Source organism: Caenorhabditis remanei, chromosome X, assembly GCF_010183535.1.
Source record: "Caenorhabditis remanei strain PX506 chromosome X, whole genome shotgun sequence".
Classification (NCBI taxonomy): Eukaryota; Metazoa; Nematoda; class Chromadorea; order Rhabditida; family Rhabditidae; genus Caenorhabditis; species Caenorhabditis remanei.
Genome location: NC_071333.1, coordinates 17,003,852 through 17,023,596, shown reverse-complemented (window position 1 = coordinate 17,023,596; position 19,745 = coordinate 17,003,852). Strand labels below are relative to the sequence as shown.

At 37.0% G+C, this 19,745-nt stretch overlaps 7 protein-coding genes across 7 annotated transcripts; 3 read left to right on the top strand and 4 right to left on the bottom strand.

Annotated features, from left to right (window-relative positions):
- Positions 1-2,263: 2,263 nt before the first annotated feature.
- Positions 2,264-2,518, bottom strand: GCK72_025434 (uncharacterized protein; the record flags this gene model as incomplete). Its single annotated transcript, XM_053736340.1, has 1 exon — positions 2,264-2,518. One exon carries the CDS (start codon positions 2,516-2,518, stop codon positions 2,264-2,266), a length of 255 nt encoding a protein of 84 aa, XP_053579906.1.
- A 457-nt stretch (positions 2,519-2,975) lies between these two features.
- Positions 2,976-3,405, bottom strand: GCK72_025433 (uncharacterized protein; the record flags this gene model as incomplete). Its single annotated transcript, XM_003103635.2, has 2 exons — positions 2,976-3,182; positions 3,250-3,405. The coding sequence occupies 2 exons, from the start codon at positions 3,403-3,405 to the stop codon at positions 2,976-2,978; spliced, it is 363 nt and encodes a 120-aa protein (XP_003103683.2).
- GCK72_025432 (uncharacterized protein) lies at positions 3,127-4,232 on the top strand (the record flags this gene model as incomplete). Its single annotated transcript, XM_003103598.2, has 3 exons — positions 3,127-3,153; positions 3,792-4,007; positions 4,104-4,232. 3 exons carry the CDS (start codon positions 3,127-3,129, stop codon positions 4,230-4,232), a joined length of 372 nt encoding a protein of 123 aa, XP_003103646.2.
- Positions 4,233-4,888: 656 nt separating this feature from the next.
- GCK72_025431 (uncharacterized protein) lies at positions 4,889-5,329 on the top strand (the record flags this gene model as incomplete). The annotated part of the gene is made up of 1 exon (XM_053736339.1): positions 4,889-5,329. One exon carries the CDS (start codon positions 4,889-4,891, stop codon positions 5,327-5,329), a length of 441 nt encoding a protein of 146 aa, XP_053579905.1.
- A 704-nt stretch (positions 5,330-6,033) lies between these two features.
- On the top strand, positions 6,034-6,467 carry GCK72_025430 (uncharacterized protein; the record flags this gene model as incomplete). Its single annotated transcript, XM_053736338.1, has 3 exons — positions 6,034-6,132; positions 6,178-6,270; positions 6,315-6,467. 3 exons carry the CDS (start codon positions 6,034-6,036, stop codon positions 6,465-6,467), a joined length of 345 nt encoding a protein of 114 aa, XP_053579904.1.
- A 3,175-nt stretch (positions 6,468-9,642) lies between these two features.
- Positions 9,643-11,522, bottom strand: GCK72_025429 (uncharacterized protein; the record flags this gene model as incomplete). Its single annotated transcript, XM_053736337.1, has 7 exons — positions 9,643-9,856; positions 9,922-10,121; positions 10,171-10,452; positions 10,502-10,783; positions 10,834-11,052; positions 11,124-11,297; positions 11,370-11,522. The coding sequence occupies 7 exons, from the start codon at positions 11,520-11,522 to the stop codon at positions 9,643-9,645; spliced, it is 1,524 nt and encodes a 507-aa protein (XP_053579903.1).
- Positions 11,523-15,815: 4,293 nt separating this feature from the next.
- Positions 15,816-17,275, bottom strand: GCK72_025428 (uncharacterized protein; the record flags this gene model as incomplete). The annotated part of the gene is made up of 4 exons (XM_003103699.2): positions 15,816-15,896; positions 15,951-16,175; positions 16,248-16,601; positions 16,673-17,275. The coding sequence occupies 4 exons, from the start codon at positions 17,273-17,275 to the stop codon at positions 15,816-15,818; spliced, it is 1,263 nt and encodes a 420-aa protein (XP_003103747.2).
- Between the last annotated feature and the right edge of the window lie 2,470 nt (positions 17,276-19,745).

Here is a 19,745-nt window from a genome sequence, read left to right as displayed (position 1 = left end):
TAAGATATTTCACATATCAAAAGGGAGAGCGTTGTCATCTGAATCTTCTCTGAGCACATAGCAAAAATAACACAAAAACGATTAGACCAGATACCGAAACTCAACTTTGAAACTTTCTGGACATAAAATTTCTCAACAAAAAGGAAAGGATAGTAAACGGAATTTTGTTGAAACGTTCGAAGAGGTACGTTGACAAGACTCACACAAAATCTGAACACCATCCTCAGTTGAAATGGTGTTGTCTGGAGCAAAAAATATAAAATTGATGATTTGTTGGTCAAAAAAGTCAACTATTAAGGCTTAGCTAACTAGACTTCACTCGAATGTTTCCAGGTTAATTATTGAACGTACCAATCCTATAGTTTTTATAATTAGTAATCTATGAACGTGGATTAATTGGAAAACGGCATGAAAACTTATGAATTTGCGACTAGAAAAATCTTAATGGCAGAGAAAAAGAAAAACTTGTTTTTGAATGCCATCCGGACAAATGACTAAACTGGGCTCATGACTAGATGCCTTTGGTTCTAACCCTAAATGGTTTTGCCACTTGATATCAACGTGGTTGGGTTGGTAGCAAACAGGTAGCAAACTTTCTAATTTCCATCCTGATCGCTGTAGAACAAGTTATTCCATCTCTATAAACACGATGTTCCAATCAAATCATAATGCAGAATTTTTGTATATGTAAAGGACAAAAGCAAAATAATGTTATCTATGCTACAACTCTCATAAATACTCGAAGATTACAGTTCTCAGTTGCCTGTTTACAGAATTCGATAACTTTAACTATCGACCGAGCGTCTCATTATTAACTCACATATCATCAGCTCAAAATGGATCCAACTCAATTCACTTGAGTGGTTTCTTTTTGAGCAATATGAAGTATCTTCTGACGTATTTGTAATGACTATCATGCGTTACCGTATTAAATTCACATGACGGACTTTGAAACTACTAATGATGTTTTAAGAGAAAGGTGATATGTCATTCTTTATTATTGGAAACACCAGTTCTTCTTTTTTGTTATCTTTTACTAGATTTTATGTCGATGTTGCAGCAAAAGGTATAACTTCCAAAAAATGCATTTCGTGATCTGACATTATAGATTTTCCTCATATTTTCCAAACTTATGTCTGCATTCTGACAGCTGATTTTTTTTTTCACATCAAAAAATCTTATCACATTTCAGTCACAAATGCTAAACAAAACTGAGAACTCTCACATGATGGGCTTATCCAGGAAGGATATCACTTCATTGGTGTTCAAAACTGTCAACACTTGTAAAAGTTTTAAATCAACCAAAGATCTTCGCGTCCACTTGCTGAACAAAAACGTCATGAAGCAGATGCTGAAAGTCTTAGATTCAGACAAGAAAAGGAAAGAAGCTGATGCCAAAAAAAAGACCCATCTTGAATCGCTTCCTCCCAAACGACAAAAAAAATGACAAAAGAAGACGTGAGTATTGTTTCAGAACATGTTGGAGAATTTTGCACTTAAAACCCCCAGATTTTTCAGGTTAATGAGGTTTCAGCACCAAAAATTTGCAAATCATCGCCACAAATGAAGACTTGTCAGCACTAACGGACTTTCCACCAATTTCTCACAACTGCAGAGAGAAAGTCCTGATGACATAACACAGAAGTGTCACTACCTATATGGAATTATTGTGAAAAATTTTGTTCTGACCTTTTCCTCTTTTCCTTTCTTCTAAATATTTTTTAAATGGGCTCCCCACTCTTTTTATCATGTAGAATTAATTTCTTGTTCTGTATACATTTCCTTTTAGGTTTTACCAGATGACCCACGCTGTCAAAACTTGCTAATTCCGATCTGCTTCTATAACTTTGTTGTTTTTGTGAGAACGTTGGTATAAATAACACAAGGAACAACAATTTAACTAATCAATTAATATTTACTCAAAAATTACATAAAAATTAGAAAAAACCGAAAAAAATACTATCATAATCTCTCATTATTATTCTCCGTAGATTTCAATGAAGTGGTGAAGGGAACGCTCGGCGTCTTGGTAGGTAGGGTCCGTCTGAAAATGATAAATATATAAGATTAACATGCCAAACTGTTGTGGCGTGAACTAGCATGGCCTAGCCTAGTGATCGTCTAACCCTGAGGTCATTCGTGGCAAGAAGATCTACCCATATAAGCCGAGAGAACTAATAGTTGTCGGTTATTCCTTATGTAATAAATAGTTATTTATACTCCACTCTCCTGCCACCTAGCAATATAACATTGGCGATCAGGATCAAGGGACCACCGAGGAAGGCTGGAATACTCCAAATCGGATTTGGTCGGTGCACAGGGAGAGTGTTGGAGGCACATTTGGATACCCCGATGCAGTAGGACGAGATGTCGGCATCGTTGTGAGGAAGCCGTCGAAGGGTTGGAGAGCAATGGGCTCGAGATCAGAGGATCCCCTAGAAGCCGATCGGAGATGCAGCAGAGTGAAGAAGAGTGGATGATGTCGTGAGGAAGACATCGATGCTGTGGGATGCACCATGAGGTGTAGATCGTGCTGGAAACCACCGTGGAGGTGTGTTTGACGCGCTGAAGATCGTGTGTCGTCGATGGACCGTAGAAGGACAGCGATCGGGACAGATGTCCAGGAGAAGGAAAAGCTGTGGAGTCTGAGCAGCGGCTGTCGTGGAAGAATGACGATTCAGAAGACAGTAGACAAATGGACTTTCGTTGAAGAAAGGGAGGTGTTGTGGCGTGAACTAGCATGGCCTAGCCTAGTGATCGTCTAACCCTGAGGTCATAGGTGGCAAGAAGATCTGCCCATATAAGCCGAGAGAACTAATAGTTGTCGGTTATTTTTTATGTAATAAATAGTTATTTATACTCCACTCTCCTGCCACCTAGCGATATAACACAAACCGATTCAAAAACTTTATTAGGCCTGGATAGCTTTATATTTCAAAACTTTTTAAATGTTGTTAAATGTTTTCAAATAATTTCTATCGTATGATTTTGTTTTTTATTCTAAGACTTACAGTTGGAACATAAATCAAAAGTCGAACATTTCGGTGGAGGGCATGCAAGAACTCCGATTCGTTCAGCATGCGAACATCAATGTCTTCCAACTTGTAAATTTCGTTTCCGTAGAGAATGCAGGTGCGAACGATTCCTCCATATGTGAGTTCCAGTGATCGCTCCAGTGCGAACTGAAAAAGTTACCAATATATAATAATTAAGAAAAGAGTTTTATTGCAAATACGGGACTGAACTTACGTTGGAGTCGCTTTGCATCTGGAAAACTTCAAAAATTGTGTCATCTCCATTGAGATTGGTAGTTATATATAGTTTTGGACCCTGGGACATTTCGTCAACGTTATTATTGTTGTTGTCAATTGTAACAGCAGCCTCAAGTGGGATGATCGGAATCATACCTGAAAAAAAGAATTTTATGATTTAAAAATAAAAAGAATAAATATTTTCAAAGCGGCAGAATATGCGACAAGTGGTCCGCGATAAAAAAACACTGTTCAATACATTGTGTGTGGTGTGGACTCTCTTCCCCCTATGCTACACCGTGACCTTTACCGGGTCTCAATTTGACCTACCGTTCTCTTTCTCCTAGGCCGCCAAATAGAGAGATCGATTATTTTTTGTCTTCATTTGCCATTTTTTTCTTGCATCTTTGTCACTCGTTTTCTTCTTGTGCTTTTGTTTTTTGCAATCACTTTTTTGTTGAGTTTTATTGAAAAACCTTATTGAGACTTTATTTTTGTCAATTATTCTGAACATCATCGCAAAACTAGAAAAAATTTCAGATGAACACCAACATTCTCATGGGTTTCTCCAGCAAAGAAGTTCGTGGCCTGATCTCCATATCAGTAAAGAAGGGAAAGGAGTCGAAGCCGGCAACGGATCTCCGCGTGGACTTGCTCCATCGCAATTTTCTGAAAACGCTGGTCCAGTCGTTGCATGCGTCGAAGCAAGCGAGATCTTCTGAGGTCCGTCGGAACAAACGGTCTAACAAGGAAGAGGTCGGTGATTTTCTCAGTTATGTGTTTCCAGTGTTTGATTCCTCTGACGCATTTTTTATCTCTTGTAAACCAATATATACCAACAATTTCTTGCAGGTGGACAACCGACCTGCCAAAAAGGTTGCTAAGCGAAGACTAAACGACGTCGTCGACGATCATGTCGTTAAACCAATGAACTCTGTGCCTTCAGACCTCGACAACTCCCAAACCCGGGCAAGCCAATAACAGGCCTTGAAGTAGTTCCGGCTGCTCATCACCTCGTTATGTCAAATATACTCAAGGATACATTTCCTCAAGATCTCCCCATTTCTTCACTCTGATCTTTTTGTCTTTCATTTTCACTATAATAGCACACATTTTCCCGTTTTTCAGTTTTGTTTTATAATAAAGACACGTTTTATCCATATTTAATAGTTTTTCGTTAAATTTTTAGCACGCATTCGATTTTTCGAGTACTTCGAGTTTCCTTCGAATAGCCGTTTAATTATTTTAGGACGAGTGCACCTCAACGAGGTTTTGTTATTTGTGGATTTTGTCAGCTTTCGCAACTTTTTCTTTCATAGGATGTTACTATCATCATTAGAAAAAGTAATGAATTCGCAGCACAATGCTGCACCCTATCACAAAAACTGCGGCTTTCTCATAGAATAAAACTATATAAACATAGATTTGCATACACTTTATGTTTTTCATTCTCTATTTCTTCTTCTTCCACCTCCGCCAGCAGTTAACCAACGTCGTTACTCCAAGAATTTTATGATTGTGCTATCAACTGTTTTCCCTCTCTGTGCGAAGCTATCTTTTTTTTCTTTTTTTTGTGAATACTTTTCTGATGAATTTGCTTTCGTCCTCAATAAGAGCTCACATAATAATGATTGCAGATGAGTGCTTCTCCGTTCGCTGGCTTCACCAAAGCGAAGCTTGGCTCTACAGCTCCAACAGACAACAAAGAAGAAAAGCAAGTCGTTCGTAGAATCAGAGCAACAAAACCAGACTGTTATATATCATGCGACTTGGGCACGACCTGGAGAACGTTTCCCGGAATACAGTGTAGCGGAAGAACCTGTAGGTATTCTTATTTCACTAGACATCAATCAACGATAATTCAGATTTCCAATGGTACTCCTCCAAAAAAGTCTAAACTGGCTGATCCTGCCTCCAACCACTACCAAAATGTTGGTCAACAACGCCAAAGGGTACAACACCCACGAATAAACAATCATGTAGCCAGAAAGCCGGTTTCAGCAATTGTCGATGAGCCGATCAACCAACAAAGATGGAATCTGATTCGTGTGAAGCAGGACAATATCAGAAAAGAATAATTAGTAATTTGATAAAATTAACGGTTTTTGGTAATATTCTTTCTTACTTTTCTTATTCCTCATGTGTTATTCTTAAAACATGCATCAGATATCATAGTTCTTATTACTAACAAAGGAATGACCCTAGAGAAATATGCATGAAGCGGGTGAACTACACCAAGACTCATATCTTATTTTCGGATAAAATGTGATCGATATTTTTCCTACACGGTTCCCGATTTTGGTTCTCATGACAGTTAGCCGTTTTATTATTTTTCCCCTCGCTCTCAACAATAAAAATCGGTTCTCAGCGTTCTTCGGTTTATTTTCATAAATTTTTAAGCAAGCATATGTAGAAGAAAAGATTTCAGAGTGTAAGGTGGAAGAGAGGACATGGGTTTTTGAACATATCATAACGAATCGTGGCAAAAATGAGGGCAAATTTGGAAAATTGAAAATAATTCAATACACAAACTGTTTGTAATCTGCCCATATACCATTTTCTTCAATAACCGAACGGGCAGGTGTTGATAAGAAGATGTTAAGAAGACACATCTCATTCTTATGGATTACTACTTTAAACAAATAAACCGTCCCTTCCCAAAACTACATATTTTTCCCAAAGCTCATGTTGGTAATACTGCTCAATTGGATGGCCTAGGTGACTCGTCTTTCTCCCTCTCATTATTCCTTATTCTCTGCAGCGGTGGTGTGCGCATTACAAGATGCCATCTGAATCAAAAGTTGAACGAGTTCTAACTGTTCAAGAGATTGAGGATCTGAAAGGAAAGACCAGATGTCTCTACAAGCTATTCAAGAATCCGGTAAGTGACTTTCATCAGTTTCCTTTTCAAATAATGATTTTTCAGAGAATGATGCTTGCGGAACTGAAACCAACTCTTGTGCAACTTCTCGAAAGTATGCACATCCTCACTCTCTGTGCCGACGTTCCGCATTCTGATGTAGGTCTTCCCTTTTATTATCACATATTCATATATCATTTTAGGCATGCCGTAAAATCGTGGATTTGGGAATGAAGCAGACAGCAATTCTGGAAGATATCGTAATTCGAGTGGTTTTATGTGGAGAGACTGTCAAGGAAGTAGCTGAGAAGCACCTCCGTCGAGTTACCCAGAATAAAAAATCAATTTCTACGTGATGATCTCTGTTATTTTGTAATGTGTCTGTAGTAATCAGTACTGTATTTTGAATAAACGCCGCCAAATCAATATTTTCCCACAGTTCACATTCATTAGGTCTTAACGTCATGGTTCGAGTTTTATTACAGCACTTCATATGTCACAGAAACAAAGAGGTCCGGTTCTATTGCAATAATTAAAGGATTACGTGGTGGTACGATCACGTAACGTCATCTGCCCTCCGGGAATAGCAACGAGCAGACTACGTCGCCATACTATTTGCATTTACTTCCTATTAACTTGCTAGGAAATTTTCATTATAAAAAATATACCATATTTTTCATTTCTCAGTTGAAAATTCTCAACTTTGAGAGTGTGTCATGGTAACACTAACTGTACCACGGAATAACATTTCATGGGATCGAATAGACCAAGAATATAACTTTATTTTTGTAGTTTGTAGTTTTTTGTACGACAAAAAGTGGCCAACTTAGAGAGTGCGTCATGGTAAAACTAACTGTCCCACAATATAACTTTTCATGGAATCAAGCAGACTAAAAACAAAATTCCATTTTTGTAGTTAGCAACTTTTTTGTTCGGACGCTCACTAGCAAGTTACATTTCGACAAAGTATTTTCTCTTTCAAATCGACCCCTTTCAGTTCAAAATAGTGCGATTGTCCTCTTAAAATCACTATTACTCTCAAGGAAGTGCCCGTACGGAAAAGCTTATGACGGATCATTTTTTTTATCAACGTGAGTGTATAGGTTCCATTCAGATTGGTTGGTTATTAACTGCAGCGTTTTTCAGTACGAGAAACTGACAGTCGCCACCTATTGCTACTGTACCGCCTCTTTGTGCAATGTACCAAGAAGAACACCGTGTCTGGTGCAATCCAATTACCTTCTCAGTCTTCTCGAGGAATATCACGAGAAACATCGAAATTAACTGTCTTGGTCTGGATTCTGTTCCCTGATAATGTTCTCAAATGTCAACAAATCCCTGATAACAATTCTTGTCTCTGGCCCTTCATTTGAAAAACGTGGATAGTTTTTCCTTCTTTACTTATAGCAGAACATTTTGTACATTCAAGTCGGGAAATGAGTGTCTGATGAATCATGTACAAAACTATAATTCCGTGCTTATTTTCTCAGTAATAAAGCAAAATGGTCGCTATGAAGATTAAGCTTCCGTGACATTTTGATATGCGTCACGCGCATTTCCGGTAATTGGTATCACATCCAGATTCAAGAGGAAAACTGAAATTGAGTTCTAAAACAATTCATTGTGGCGTAATAAAGTGAACAGAGATAAGAATGTCTTGAAAACAATCAATGAATATTTGGAATTCAATAGTTTGATTAAGAGGCACTATCTGTAAGAGTGAGAATGTTTGTGTTGGGCCTTGGCACAGTTGCAAAAAGTTGTTTCAATATAAACTCTTTTTACAGCATATGTACCCCTATGGTAGTGGTTTACAAAAAATATGTCACCAGTCCCCTATGACGTCATCATAGAAAAATATGCCCAATAATAGACTTTTCAGCCAAAAATTCACAAAGATTTCAATTTTCTAGATAACATCGGGAAACTTTTGTAACATGTTAGGAGTGTTTTTGTCTACCTCTACACAAATTTCCAGCCCTCCAGACACTCCAGAAACCGTTCAATTAAATTTCATTTTCATGTTTTTTCAACTTTTCTCGAAAATTCCCTCTAGAAATCCTCAAATTTCTAATCGTATACGTATTCCCCGCAAAATGTTCTATTAGGTCCAATTAGAAACATTGAAAAGTAGGCGGACCATTTTGAGATATTTCGATTTTTTCAAAAATCACATAAGGGTCCCCCCTTATGAAAATTTTAATTTTGACAAAAAATTCAAAAAATAAATTCCTCCAAAAATGATCAGAATATTGATAAAACACTTGGAATAAGCCAATCCCAAAATATGAAATCTCAGAAATGTGTTTGAACGGATTCCGTTTTTTTTGTTCATCCAATTTTTTCCCATTTTTTGACGTTTTCATCAATAATTTGTACAGAAGTCCTCAAATGTTAAGGGATATCCTAATTCTTTGCAAATCGTTCTATTAGGTCCGATTGAAAACATCAAAAAGTAGGCGGACCATTTTGAGATATTTCGATTTATTTCAAAAATTACATAAGGGTCCCCCCTTATGAAAGAAAATTTATTTCGAAAAAATAATTCAACATTTTTTTAAATGAAAAAACGTTGGAAAGGCAGATAAAATATTAAAAACATTTTTTCATAGTTTGAATTTTTTTTTCATTTAAAAATAAATTTTCTTTCATAAGGGGGGACCCTTATGTAATTTTTGAAATAAATCGAAATATCTCAAAATGGTCCGCCTACTTTTTGATGTTTTCAATCGGACCTAATAGAACGATTTGCAAAGAATTAGGATATCCCTTAACATTTGAGGACTTCTGTACAAATTATTGATGAAAACGTCAAAAAATGGGAAAAAATTGGATGAACAAAAAAAACGGAATCCGTTCAAACACATTTCTGAGATTTCATATTTTGGGATTGGCTTATTCCAAGTGTTTTATCAATATTCTGATCATTTTTGGAGGAATTTATTTTTTGAATTTTTTGTCAAAATTAAAATTTTCATAAGGGGGGACCCTTATGTGATTTTTGAAAAAATCGAAATATCTCAAAATGGTCCGCCTACTTTTCAATGTTTCTAATTGGACCTAATAGAACATTTTGCGGGGAATACGTATACGATTAGAAATTTGAGGATTTCTAGAGGGAATTTTCGAGAAAAGTTGAAAAAACATGAAAATGAAATTTAATTGAACGGTTTCTGGAGTGTCTGGAGGGCTGGAAATTTGTGTAGAGGTAGACAAAAACACTCCTAACATGTTACAAAAGTTTCCCCATGTTATCTAGAAAATTGAAATTTTTGTGAATTTTTGGCTGAAAAGTCTATTATTGGGCATATTTTTCTATGATGACGTCATAGGGGACTGGTGACATATTTTTTTGTAAATTACTACCATAGGGGTACATATGCTGTGAAAAGAGTTCGAATTGAAACAACTTTTTGCAACTGTGCCAAGAGGAATCCTCTTCTTTCAGACAACGCCTCTTAAATCAAGTTCAATTATAGCTTGTATGGTGTCGATCATTCTGGTGAAGCCTGAATTCTATTATGAAGGACATCAAGTATGATGTCTATAAAACAGATTCATCGCCTCTTGGACCGCATTTGAAACTTTATGTTTCTTCTCATTTGACAATCCCTTGGAGAGGCCAGCGTCTCCCCTAGAACGAGTTAGTCTCGGGGATTTCAGTTTTGGATGAACAGCGTCTATCTTTTCACCAGGCGGCCGGTAAGGGTGATCCTCATCTTTGAACGGCTTTTTCGAAACTCTTCTGAAATTGAAAATAGGAGGAGCATTAATGTGAAGTGAGTCTGAATCCAGGAGTGGGAAACTTACTTTTTGATAATAGTTTTCTTTGGAATTGGATCAGTTTTTTTAGTGTCGTTGTGCTTCAGGATGTTGGTAGTCCCAGAAGATCCCTGATCTAAATTCATGAAGTTTCGTGGATTTTGAGATTGATCTTCTCTACTTTCATTGGCAGTATCTGTCACTGATAACTGCACACGATCACTGTTGTTGATACTGACGCTTCGAGTCTAAAACATTACATGTTTTGGAAGGTAATAGTGAATCTTATAGACATACCTCAAATTGCTCAATATCAATTGGCATGAGGACTAAATCAACATGTAAAACAGCTGCTTCAGCAAAATCGACCTCTTCAGCTTCAACTAGTCTGTGGTCAGCAACCATTTGATGGTCCACGATTCCCATATTTTGATAGCTATTGTTGTTATTCACGTGTTCATCTGATTCCGATTCGTCGATGTTGTGCGGATTCTCAGCTTGACCTTCTCCACTTGCATTGGCGATCGCATTCGCTGATGACTGGACACGATCCCTGTTGTTGATATTGACGCTTTGAGTCTGAAATCATACATGTTTCAGAAAGTATTAGTGAATCGTATAGACATACCTCAGATTGTTTATTATCGATTGGCTTCGAGGCTGAATCAACATGTAAAACATCTGCTTCTGCAAAATCGACCTCTTCAGCTTCAACTAGTCTGTGGTCAGCAACCATTTGATGGTCCACGATTCCCATATTTTGATAGCCATTGTTGTTATTCATGTGTTCATCTGATTCCGACTCGTCGATGTTGTGCGGATTCTCAGCTTGATCTTCTCCACTTGCATTGGCGATCGCATTCGCTGATGACTGGACACGATCACTGATTGTGATATTGACGTTTTGATTCTGAAATAATGAATGTTCTAAAATATATTAGTGATGTTGTATGGACAAACCTTGGATTGCTCCGTATCGGTTGAGTTATGAACTGAGTCAACATCCGGAACGACATCGTCAGCTACAGCGAATTGATTCTCAGCACCGATTTTCTGTCCAACAATCGTCTTGTTTTGATTTCCATTTCTATTCTCCTTTTCCTCTGATTCTTTTTGCTTGGAAATTTTGGTCGATGAGTTATCATCATCCGAATCACTTTGGTTTTCTCGTACATGCTTCTGAAATAATATCAATAAATCCCTAATTTTGCATCAGTTTCGACATTAAATAATGCAAAAAAGCAACTCACCCTAAATGCCGCGTACATTCTATTGAATCTAGCTTTGCAAGCAGCTTTTTGTGCCATCGCTTCCTCATCGAGGTCAGATTCCGTTTCGAAATCATCGCCATCACTCTTCCTAAAACATTCGTCGCTGCTACTGTCATCATCGTCTGAATCAGTATCAAGTAGTCGTTGTCGCTTCTTAAATAATGTCAATAAATCTCTGATTCCTCATCATAATCAACACTGAATAATACGAAAAACTCAACTCACGTTATATTCTTTGTAAAATTCAGCAAATCTGGCTTTGCAAGCCGCTTTCTGTGCCATTGCTTCCTCATCGAGGTCAGATTCCGTTTCGAAATCATCGCTATCTCTCTTCCTAAAACATTCGTCACTGCTACTCTCGTGGACAGAGTTTTCCATTCCGTCTAGGTCGATGTCCACAAAATTTTGGAGTTTTTGAAGTAATTGTTTCTGTAAAACAATTTTGTATAAATCTGCTCGATAGAAAAATGGAATCAAGCTTATTCAGATTGAAAAAAATTAGAAATAATAACTTTTTAAGTTTCCGTGTTAAAAAACAGGAACATAACAAGACGAAATATGATAAAGTAGTTTGTTACAATGGAAATAAAAATGACATGAAATAAACGATTTTTCAAAGCAACATATGTAATAATTTAGATGGGAATAAACTAGACGTAGTGACTAGTTTTTTTCTTTATTTAAAAACTGTTTTTTATGGACGTATTCAATTTTTTTATAGAAATTAATTCATGTTCTCAATCTCCGAAAAATAAATAGTGACTGGTTGAAAATACCACATAGCATGATGATATTTAACAACATATGCATTCCTCGAATTTCAATCGATACCGGAAAGAAAAAAACATTTTGAGAAACAAAGTAGACAAATTTTTATAAAAGCACCGTTCTCCCAGTTTTATGGCGGTTTTCATCACCTCCTGGTTTCGTCGTCTCCCTCTTTTTTGTGATATCTCATTTTGGTAGATGAAATGGAGGGAAGAAACGAAAAAAAGTGGCGAGAGGTGACGTGACGGTGCCCGCCGCTCTGTTTACTCAACCGTACCTCCCAGACAACTCTTTTTCTTTCTCAGTTTTTGTCATCACAAGATCATTTAAATTGTATTTCAATAATATTGATCGTCTCCTCGTTTCTCTCTTGTTTTTGGAAGAATGGGGTGATTTTTGCAGAGTGATTTCAGTGGTGGTATTTTATAAGAGCATATCTCCAGTAAAAAACCTCAAACCTATTCAGTTTAGAGAAACAAGAAGAACGAGTTCATATTCAGTAAAACGGGCCCAAAGCCATAAAGCAGTTTGGTTTAAAGTTAAAAGAAATCGGTTTGAATAAAAACGAGTATGTGTCCTCCAAAAGCTACTATCCCTTCTGGCTTGCTTGTATGAAAATCAAGGAAATGTTTTCATTGTTTCATACACAGACTCTTTCTCTCTCACTTGATCATTATACAATTTCAAAATTATCGCAAGGTTATTGCTAGCTAGTATCCCTCACTAGAATCAAGCCTTGATCTATTATCCATTTCGAAATTTATATCGTGATAGATCTATAATTTACGACATTAGAAAAAAGACAAACATTACAAAAAGACTGCGTAATGGGGAGGCTCCTTGTGAAAACGCGCTCCGTTGAAACAAGACGGGCGACGTCTCGAACGGTATAAGTCGCGACGCAGCGGACGGCGATGGGCACGAAGGACGGCGCTGAGAGCGGTGACTAAGCGTCTTTCCTGCACTGAAAAATAATAAAAGGCGTTTCTTTTGGGAAAAAAATCAAAATCAACTAGAATTACTTTTTCCTGTTTTATAACAGTTAATTTTGAATGTACAGAAACCGAAAAACGCGCCAAAATAAAGAATTTTAAAAAGATTTCAGACAAGGAAAACTATGAGAATACTCACAACTGGTGACGTTTACAACAGACAAAAAACTTTCGAACTGCAACAGTTTCACTTATATTGTAGAAAAACAAATCGAAATTTGAAAAATGACTAAAAATTCACACTGAAATTTAAAGAAGCGTTGAAAAGGTGAATTTGCACCGAAGATTCACAATTTCAGCTGCTGGCAAGACGTAGAAGAAGAAATCCGAATTATTGAAATTACGGAAAAATTGTCTGAACGGAAAAAATACGTGGCACGGCTTCCTGCAATTGAAAAAAGTCGGTGAAATCGTGCGTTTATTTTTCCTCTCTCGTCTGCTCTCTTGCCGCAACTACAGTTAAATGAAAAAGAGACAGTTTTCACTGCGTTTCAGAACTTTTTGGCAAGAAAAATTGAGAATTTGTAGAAGAAAGGCTATTTTAATAGTTTTTCACGTACATTTTCTCAAATTTTCAGACGGAAACATGCAATTTTTACGTTGATCCGCTTGGAGAAAAGTTTTGATATATAATTTTACAGAAGTATGAACAGTTTATTCGAAACTATAAAAGAAAACTAAAAAACAAATTTGACTAGTCTCTCAATCATAAAAAATATATGTTTTGAATCGTACAAGTATCTGAGTGACAAGAGAGTTTGGGGTGATGGTACAGGGTCAGAAATTGAGCGAACGTCTCGAAACTTTGTGTATGAACAGATCTATCCTTGTACTTTAGTTTTGTAGTTGGTCGTTTTTTGATGCGGGACTTCCGTGAACTGTTGTACTATTAGGTTGAGTCATAAGTTTCTTTCTTTTTTTGGGGTTGAACTTTGACTTCCAGTTTCTAAGTACTATGATTGTTTATCGACCCAAACTTTTTTGCATTATAATGACCTTTTCAGTGGCTAACAAAAAATGTTTCAAGTTAGTGCACAGACTGTCCACTCGTGAAAACGACAGTTTTTTTCTGTCTCTAATCAAATTCCTATTTTGAAAAGATTTTTGATTCTAGTCGGATTTATATCAAAATTCTGAAATTTTCATAAGGAAACGAGTGGTATTTATGAAGAATGACTTTGTCTTGTTAAAACAATTTAGTTTCGGATAAAACTCTCCAAGATAAAGAATTTATGATCAGACGACTGACAGGTATGAGAAAACAATGTTCTCCTGGGTTTAAGTCGATTACTAAAATATTGGAGAGAGCATTTATACCAAACTATTTGTAAAAGTTAGACAGTAACATAAGCAAGTAATGCAACAAAAAACTGTATAACAAAGTCATTCCAATAAGTGATAAAACTTGGTTGATGTGATTGTTAAGATTTTCACATTTTTGAGAATATTAGTGAAGTAGACCTGAGTGAAGTCTGGGTCTCTTTTCAACGATCACGAACAAGTCTGAAATATTCTGTTACAAGTAATCAACAGTAGATACATTACTCTAAAATTGTGCAAAAGATCTAGTGGATTGATTCAAAAGTACGAGCAGAAGGCTTCATCAAACTCAAAAATCACGTGAATTTGATGATGTTGACTTCGGGCTTCTTGCGAAAAAAGACAAATGGTGTGAATATCCGAAACAAAGTAAATTTAAAAACATCAATGTCTACTCTATTCAATAATAAACATTTCCACTGATATTTTTATCTAGCGTTAAAGAAAAATCGAAAATACTCGCACCTCTCTAAATGGCTTATGGTCACCTTTCTTTAAAGACCCGCATTAAACCATCGTTGTTTAGTTCAAATATCTTTATTAGTTTTTTATACATAATTGTTCTTGCTTGTTTTAATTCCGAATGACTCACACATTCTCGCCAAAATTTTATAGGAAAAAAATGAATTCGAAAAATTGTACCAAAAAAGGGTTCCTCAAGTGTTTTGACTTGTCTACGGCTGAGATTGAGCAGATGGCGGACGTCAAGTCACAGATAGAATCACAATGAGTTATAAGAACTGACCAATTATATTTCTCATTATGTGAGTTATTAGCTTTCGAGAAATCGCGTGTCAAAAATCATCTCAAAAAAGAAAGAAACTTATGACTCAGCCTAATACACCGAACATCACTGAGTCTCTATGAGCTACAGTAAGCCAGAGAGGGGTCCAACTAAAAAATGATCAACTAAAAAAGCTATATGGTTTAAAATGACTAACTATGAAGAAAAGCTATTTTGAAAAAAAAAACAAGAAAACCTTTTCGGTAAGAGGGAAAAAAAGGAAAATGAACGATTTTTCATGACAACATGTAAAATACGGAAGATGGAAAGAAACTAAATGTAGTGAAATCACTTGAAACCCAAATTTCAACTATCGGTATGTGACGCCTTTTTTTAGGAAGATACCAGCTCATCCACGTACTCAATGTTTCATATCACATGCATTATTTTTCTTTGAAATTTTAAGAAAAAAACAAGCCTTATGAATGTGGAGCTCACTTCAAATCCATTGTGATTAATAAACATAGGTTGTGTAGGTTTAATGATAAGCTCCGAGTAGATACCACGAGAAAAGTGAATTCTTTTTATTTTTAGTTATGCAGGGAATAAGAAAACGTTTTGGAAAAATTAAACGTCTTTTGAATGCTTTTGTCTGTCTAAAAACCGCAACATATGTAAAGAAGAGAAATTCAAAAAATTCAAAACATCTGAAACTTCATTCTCAGAAATTCGGGGAAAAAACCGTTATGGACAAAACCCGTTGTGTACTATTAAAAATGGGGAACTATTAAAATGGTAAAATTATTAAAAATGGTAAAAATTCAAAAAATTTGAGAAGTCTTGTCGAAAGTAGTTGAGTCTTTCGAATCACTCGTTGTTCTTCGACTTTATTCCGAAGTCTTTTCCGTCGTCACTTGATTGGCTGGTTTGTGGCGAACCTGCTGGCTCCTGTAATCATTCAATCAATAAGATTGTAACAAATATATATTTAATTGCACATACGTCAGCCATTTCACTGAGTTCTTGCTCAGCGAAACTATTTCCATTCTCTTGTTGGTCTTCACGACCGATTGCACTGTGCGACGATCCTTGTGGTATCTCGTTGTTTTGAGTAGCTTTCTGAGTATCACTGCTAGCTGTCGAATCATCCAATCCAACGACTTGCTTGGATATTTTGGCTGTTGGCTCATCATCGTCCGAATCACTATCGTATTGTCGTTGGCGTTTCTGTAATAATATCGATAATATCCTCACTCCTCATTAGTTTCAACACTAAATAAAACGAAAAATTGAACTCACAAGATAAGCCTCGCGCATTTTGACAAAGCGAGCTTTTCGTTCCGCTGGTGATTCATCTAATTGCTTGTTGGCACCGGTGCTTCCAGATGATCCAGACTCGGTGGCCAGAATATTGCGAGGATGACGGTCTTGTCCATGACCAGTTTCTTCATGAGTTGGCTGATTTGGTGTCGAGATTGCATTTCCAGTGGTATTTATTGATGATGCACTGTCGAACGAAACACCGATGTTTTCAGTTGCAGAGACTTGTTGAGCAGTATTACTTGCAGTAGGATCATCAAATGACAATTCTTCGACAGTCTTTACTGATGTTTCATCATCATCCGAGTCACTTTGAATTTGTCGCCGACGCTCCTGTAATAATATCAATAAATCTCTAATTTCTCATCAGTTTCGACTCTAAATAAAACCAAAATTCAACTCACAAGCGATATCTCTCGTTTTCTCGCCAAACCCGAATCACGTGGGATTCCTTTCATAGAGTGCTTTTGGACATTGGGAGTTCCCGAAGATCCTTGCTCTATGTTCAGATAGTTACGTGGATTCTCTTCTTGTCTCATTCCAGAATCATGTTGAGCTCCAATCAATATATTCTCAGCTTCAATTTTTTGTCCTTCGTTATCCATATTCTGAGAGCCATTTTCATTCGCGTTATCATCTGAGTCCTCATTAGAGTCCTCATTAGAGTCCTCATCTGAGTCTTCATCTGAGTCCTCATCTGAGTCCTCATCTGAGTCCTCATCTGAGTCCTCATCTGAGTCTTCATCTCGATCAGAATCCAAATCCTCAGCTGGAGAATTCCTCAAATCTTGCTCCACATCAAAATCCTCATCGCTACTCAGTTCTCCGTCACTATTGTCAAATCCTTCCGGATCGTTCCGCTCACCCTCCTCGAAGATTCCAATCTTATGGAGCAGTGGTTTTTGAAGCACGATTCGGTATAGGTCATCCGGATTTACCTCTTTCCTCAATGAGGCAGCCCTCAAATCCCAACATTGATCGAACGTCAGACCAAAACGATGGTCCATGGCAGCAAAGTGGTCGATTTAACCTAAAAATTAATATATTCGAGGACAAATAAAATAAAGATTGGTGTGAAGAAAATCGACCAATTCGATCAGAAGTCGCGCAAAAACAAACGGGGGAAAGAGAAGAAAAAGAAAATTAATAAAGACAAAAAACGGGAATGATAGAAAAACGACTCGCACGGCCAGCGTTTTCCCGCCGGCCTCAAAATACTATTCCTCCAAAACTCGGCCACGTCCCTCACTGACACTGTTCGTTTCTCTGCGTCTCGCCGTCCTTCCTTATGAATAGTGTTCTCGTGACCTATATTTTTGGAAAGCTGGGAAAACGCTGATTCCAAATATATATTCAGTTTTTGCCCTCGAGACCTGGCAATCGAGAAAAACGAGGTCAAAGTTTGGACCACTACCTTACCGACGTGTTAAAAATATCGGCAGCGTGGTGTTGGTGGTAGTGAGACGGTGTGGCGTGAGGAAGGGTGTGGGTTCGGTCCTCATTCACGCTAAATTTTATTTGCATTTTTTGTAATAAACTTTTAAGATTCTCTAACCAGGTCTTTCTCACTTTTTCAAGATTCGAATAATGTTCTATTAATTTCAAATAAAAACAACTACTTTTTAAACAAATAATTTTTCGAAAAATTTCAAAAATTTGTCCATCATTTAATGTTCGAAAAGTGATGAAGTACTCGGAAAATGTTTTTCGTCTTTATTGTTTTAAAAAGTTTATATCTTGAAAATTGGTCCAAACTCTCGTTAAAAAACTTTGACCTCGTTTTTCTGGAATACCAGGCCTCGAGGGAAAAACTGAATATATATATTTGGAACCAGCGTTTTTCCGGATTTACAATGATCAATTTTTTATACCAAACTTATTTATTCTCACATTCTTTGAAAAAATAGTGGCAAGCATATGGAGGAATGAGGGTAACACTGAACGTTACAAGGCCATTAGTGCGTTATTGAAAAAATCCCTCACTGATTATGATACATCGGAACTCGAGAAAAAGCTTACTACTGGTTCATCTAAAACCTTCTTCAGATTTATGAAAGACCACATGAAACCGTTTCATGAGGTCGGTATCATCAAGAACAATGGCGAAATTATCTGTGATGACATAACCAAAGCGGAGCTGTTTGCTGACAGGTTTTCGGAAGTGTTTACGCATGATGATGGCAATGTTCCATTCTTCAAACCAAGGTCCAACTCTATTATCGATGGCTACGAATTCGAACCGTATATAGTGGAAGCCGTGATGGCAAAGCTCAAGCCCAGACATAATCGAACTCCGGACCAGATTCCTGCTATATTTCTGAAGAGAGTTGCCACCGCCATCGCGTTCCCACTCACTCTAATTTACAACAAATCACTGTCAACTGGCAACATACCTCATATCTGGAAAAAAGCCATTGTTGTACCGTTGCACAAAAAAGGTCTTAGATCAGACTGTAACAACTACAGGCCAATTGCACTTACGTCCAGTGTCTGTAAAACTATGGAAACCATTCTTAGAAGAGTTTTGGTCCAACACCTGAATGTCAACGGCCTATTGAATGGGAGTCAATACGGTTTTCGCGCTTACCGAAGTTGCGAATCTCAACTTATTCATTATCAAGGCTCTCTATTACAAGATCTGGAAAGGCACAAAGCCAACTTTGCCATCTATATAGACTTCAGTAAAGCGTTTGACTAAGTACCGCACAACAAATTATTGACCAAACTCGAAGGATATGGTGTTCAAGGAAACCTTCTTCGTTGGTTATCCACGTTTCTGACTAATCGTAATCAGGTAATTTCTCTAAATGGAATTTACTCGAAACCTATGGATGTTATTAGTGGAGTGCCACAAGGCTCTGTCCTTGGTCCTCTTCTCTTCCTCCTATACATCAACGATATTAGTGACAACGTGGAATCCAATATATTAATGTTCGCGGATGATCTAAAACTCTTCTCTCCGCATGCCAATTTATTGCAGAATGATTTAGCTATTATATCCGATTGGTGCTCCCAGTGGCAAATGACAGTCGCACCAAACAAATGTGAAGTTATTGCGTTCAAACACTCGACACGCAACCTTAAAAGCAAATCTTCCCCGGATTTCCATATTTCGGGTTTGAAACTCCCTTTTGTAAGGCATATTCGAGATCTGGGAATATTCTTTTCGGACGACCTTTCTTTCACACATCATGTCAACATTATTCTAAGGAGATCTCAATTCAGAGTGAATATGCTTTTCAATATTCTCAAGAATTCGACTATGGAAGTGTTTATTAGATGTTATATTATATATGTTCGACCTATCTTGGAGTATGGATGTACCATTTTCTCGCCCTATCTCAAACTTCACATTCGGAAGATTGAATCTATTCAGAAGTCATTTGTTCATCGAATTTTCAAAAAATTTGGAATAGAATATACATCCTATTTCAACGCTCTGGATATATGTGGACTGGACTCTCTGGAGCTCAGAAG